A 1,115-nucleotide genomic window follows, 5' to 3' on the forward strand; every position below is an offset into this window, starting at 1 on the left:
AGGAGGACGTTCTCGACTCGAACGAGTCCTTCGACCAATGCACCGCGCTCGGTCGGATGACGATTGGGGTGGCTGCCCAGGACGGTCACGCCATCGCGCCACTTCTTCAGCTGCGCATCCAATAAGCGGTCCGCCTCGCCAGGCGTTGCCGCAGGGCAATCTGCCACGTAGTGACTCTTGTCGCCACACTTCAGACAGCCAAGCTTCTTCCTTGGCTTGTAATCTTCCTTTACGCCGGTAACGGCTGGCTTCTCGACCCCTGGCGCCCTGCCATCGGCTCTTCCGTTGCCGTCGAATCTACCTCGGCCTTTTTCGGGACCGTCAGGCCTTCCACGGCTCTTGTCGGCGGCGTCAGGCTTGCCACGGTTCTTGTCGGCGCCGTCGGGCTTGCCACGGCCGCTCTTCAAGCTGTCCGTCTTGGAGGCGCCGGTTTGTGGCGCAGGTGCCATCACCTCGTCGAGACCGACGTAGAGCTGAAAACCAGCTGAGAATTGTCGCAACCACTTGACGTAGCGGAAGACGTCGCTCTTGAGGCCCTTGTTCCTCTGCAGTTGCAGCTGCTTCTGCACAGCGGTCTTCAGCGCCTCAGGCTTGATCGCCTTGGTCATTATCTCGACAACAATTTTTCCTTCTTGATGAAGGACCCATTCTTGGTGGTCTTGTTCGAGCACACGCATCAGGTCGTCGAGCATACGGCCAACACGCGACTCCGCGTCGAGGACCTTCGTGTCGAAACGTATGGCATTAGAGAGCCGCCTCTTCAGGACGTCCAAGTCTTGCGGATCTTCATCGAATGCCGCGTGGAACCAGGCCACCCATTCCTCTTCCGTGACCACATTGTGGTCCTTGTTCATGTCGAACAAAGCAATACGCCGCTTGGAAAAAGGATCCATGCACGCACTGACGGGCATCGCGAACGGACGAGAACCCACACATTGCAGTGCATTGATTTGCGCCAAGTACTTCTGGTACTCGCGCATGAACGCACGCCGCTCCGCCTTCGTAGAGCCCTTGAACAGAGGGGCTTGACGGGGCGGCCACGTGGCTGCTCGACACGTTCACGTGAACGCGAGCGGTCTTCGCCGACCGTACGGTCAACGATGTCTTCGTCGGGA

The 1,115-nt window shown here is 59.0% G+C and overlaps 1 protein-coding gene across 1 annotated transcript; it reads right to left on the reverse strand.

The window, feature by feature from the left end:
* Window positions 1–229: 229 nt before the first annotated feature.
* H310_12344 (hypothetical protein) lies at window positions 230–980 on the reverse strand (the record flags this gene model as incomplete). The annotated part of the gene is made up of 2 exons (XM_008879367.1): window positions 230–267; window positions 320–980. The coding sequence occupies 2 exons, from the start codon at window positions 978–980 to the stop codon at window positions 230–232; spliced, it is 699 nt and encodes a 232-aa protein (XP_008877589.1).
* Window positions 981–1,115: the final 135 nt, after the last annotated feature.

Source organism: Aphanomyces invadans (genome assembly GCF_000520115.1).
Source record: "Aphanomyces invadans strain NJM9701 unplaced genomic scaffold supercont1.38, whole genome shotgun sequence".
Classification (NCBI taxonomy): Eukaryota; Oomycota; class Saprolegniomycetes; order Saprolegniales; family Verrucalvaceae; genus Aphanomyces; species Aphanomyces invadans.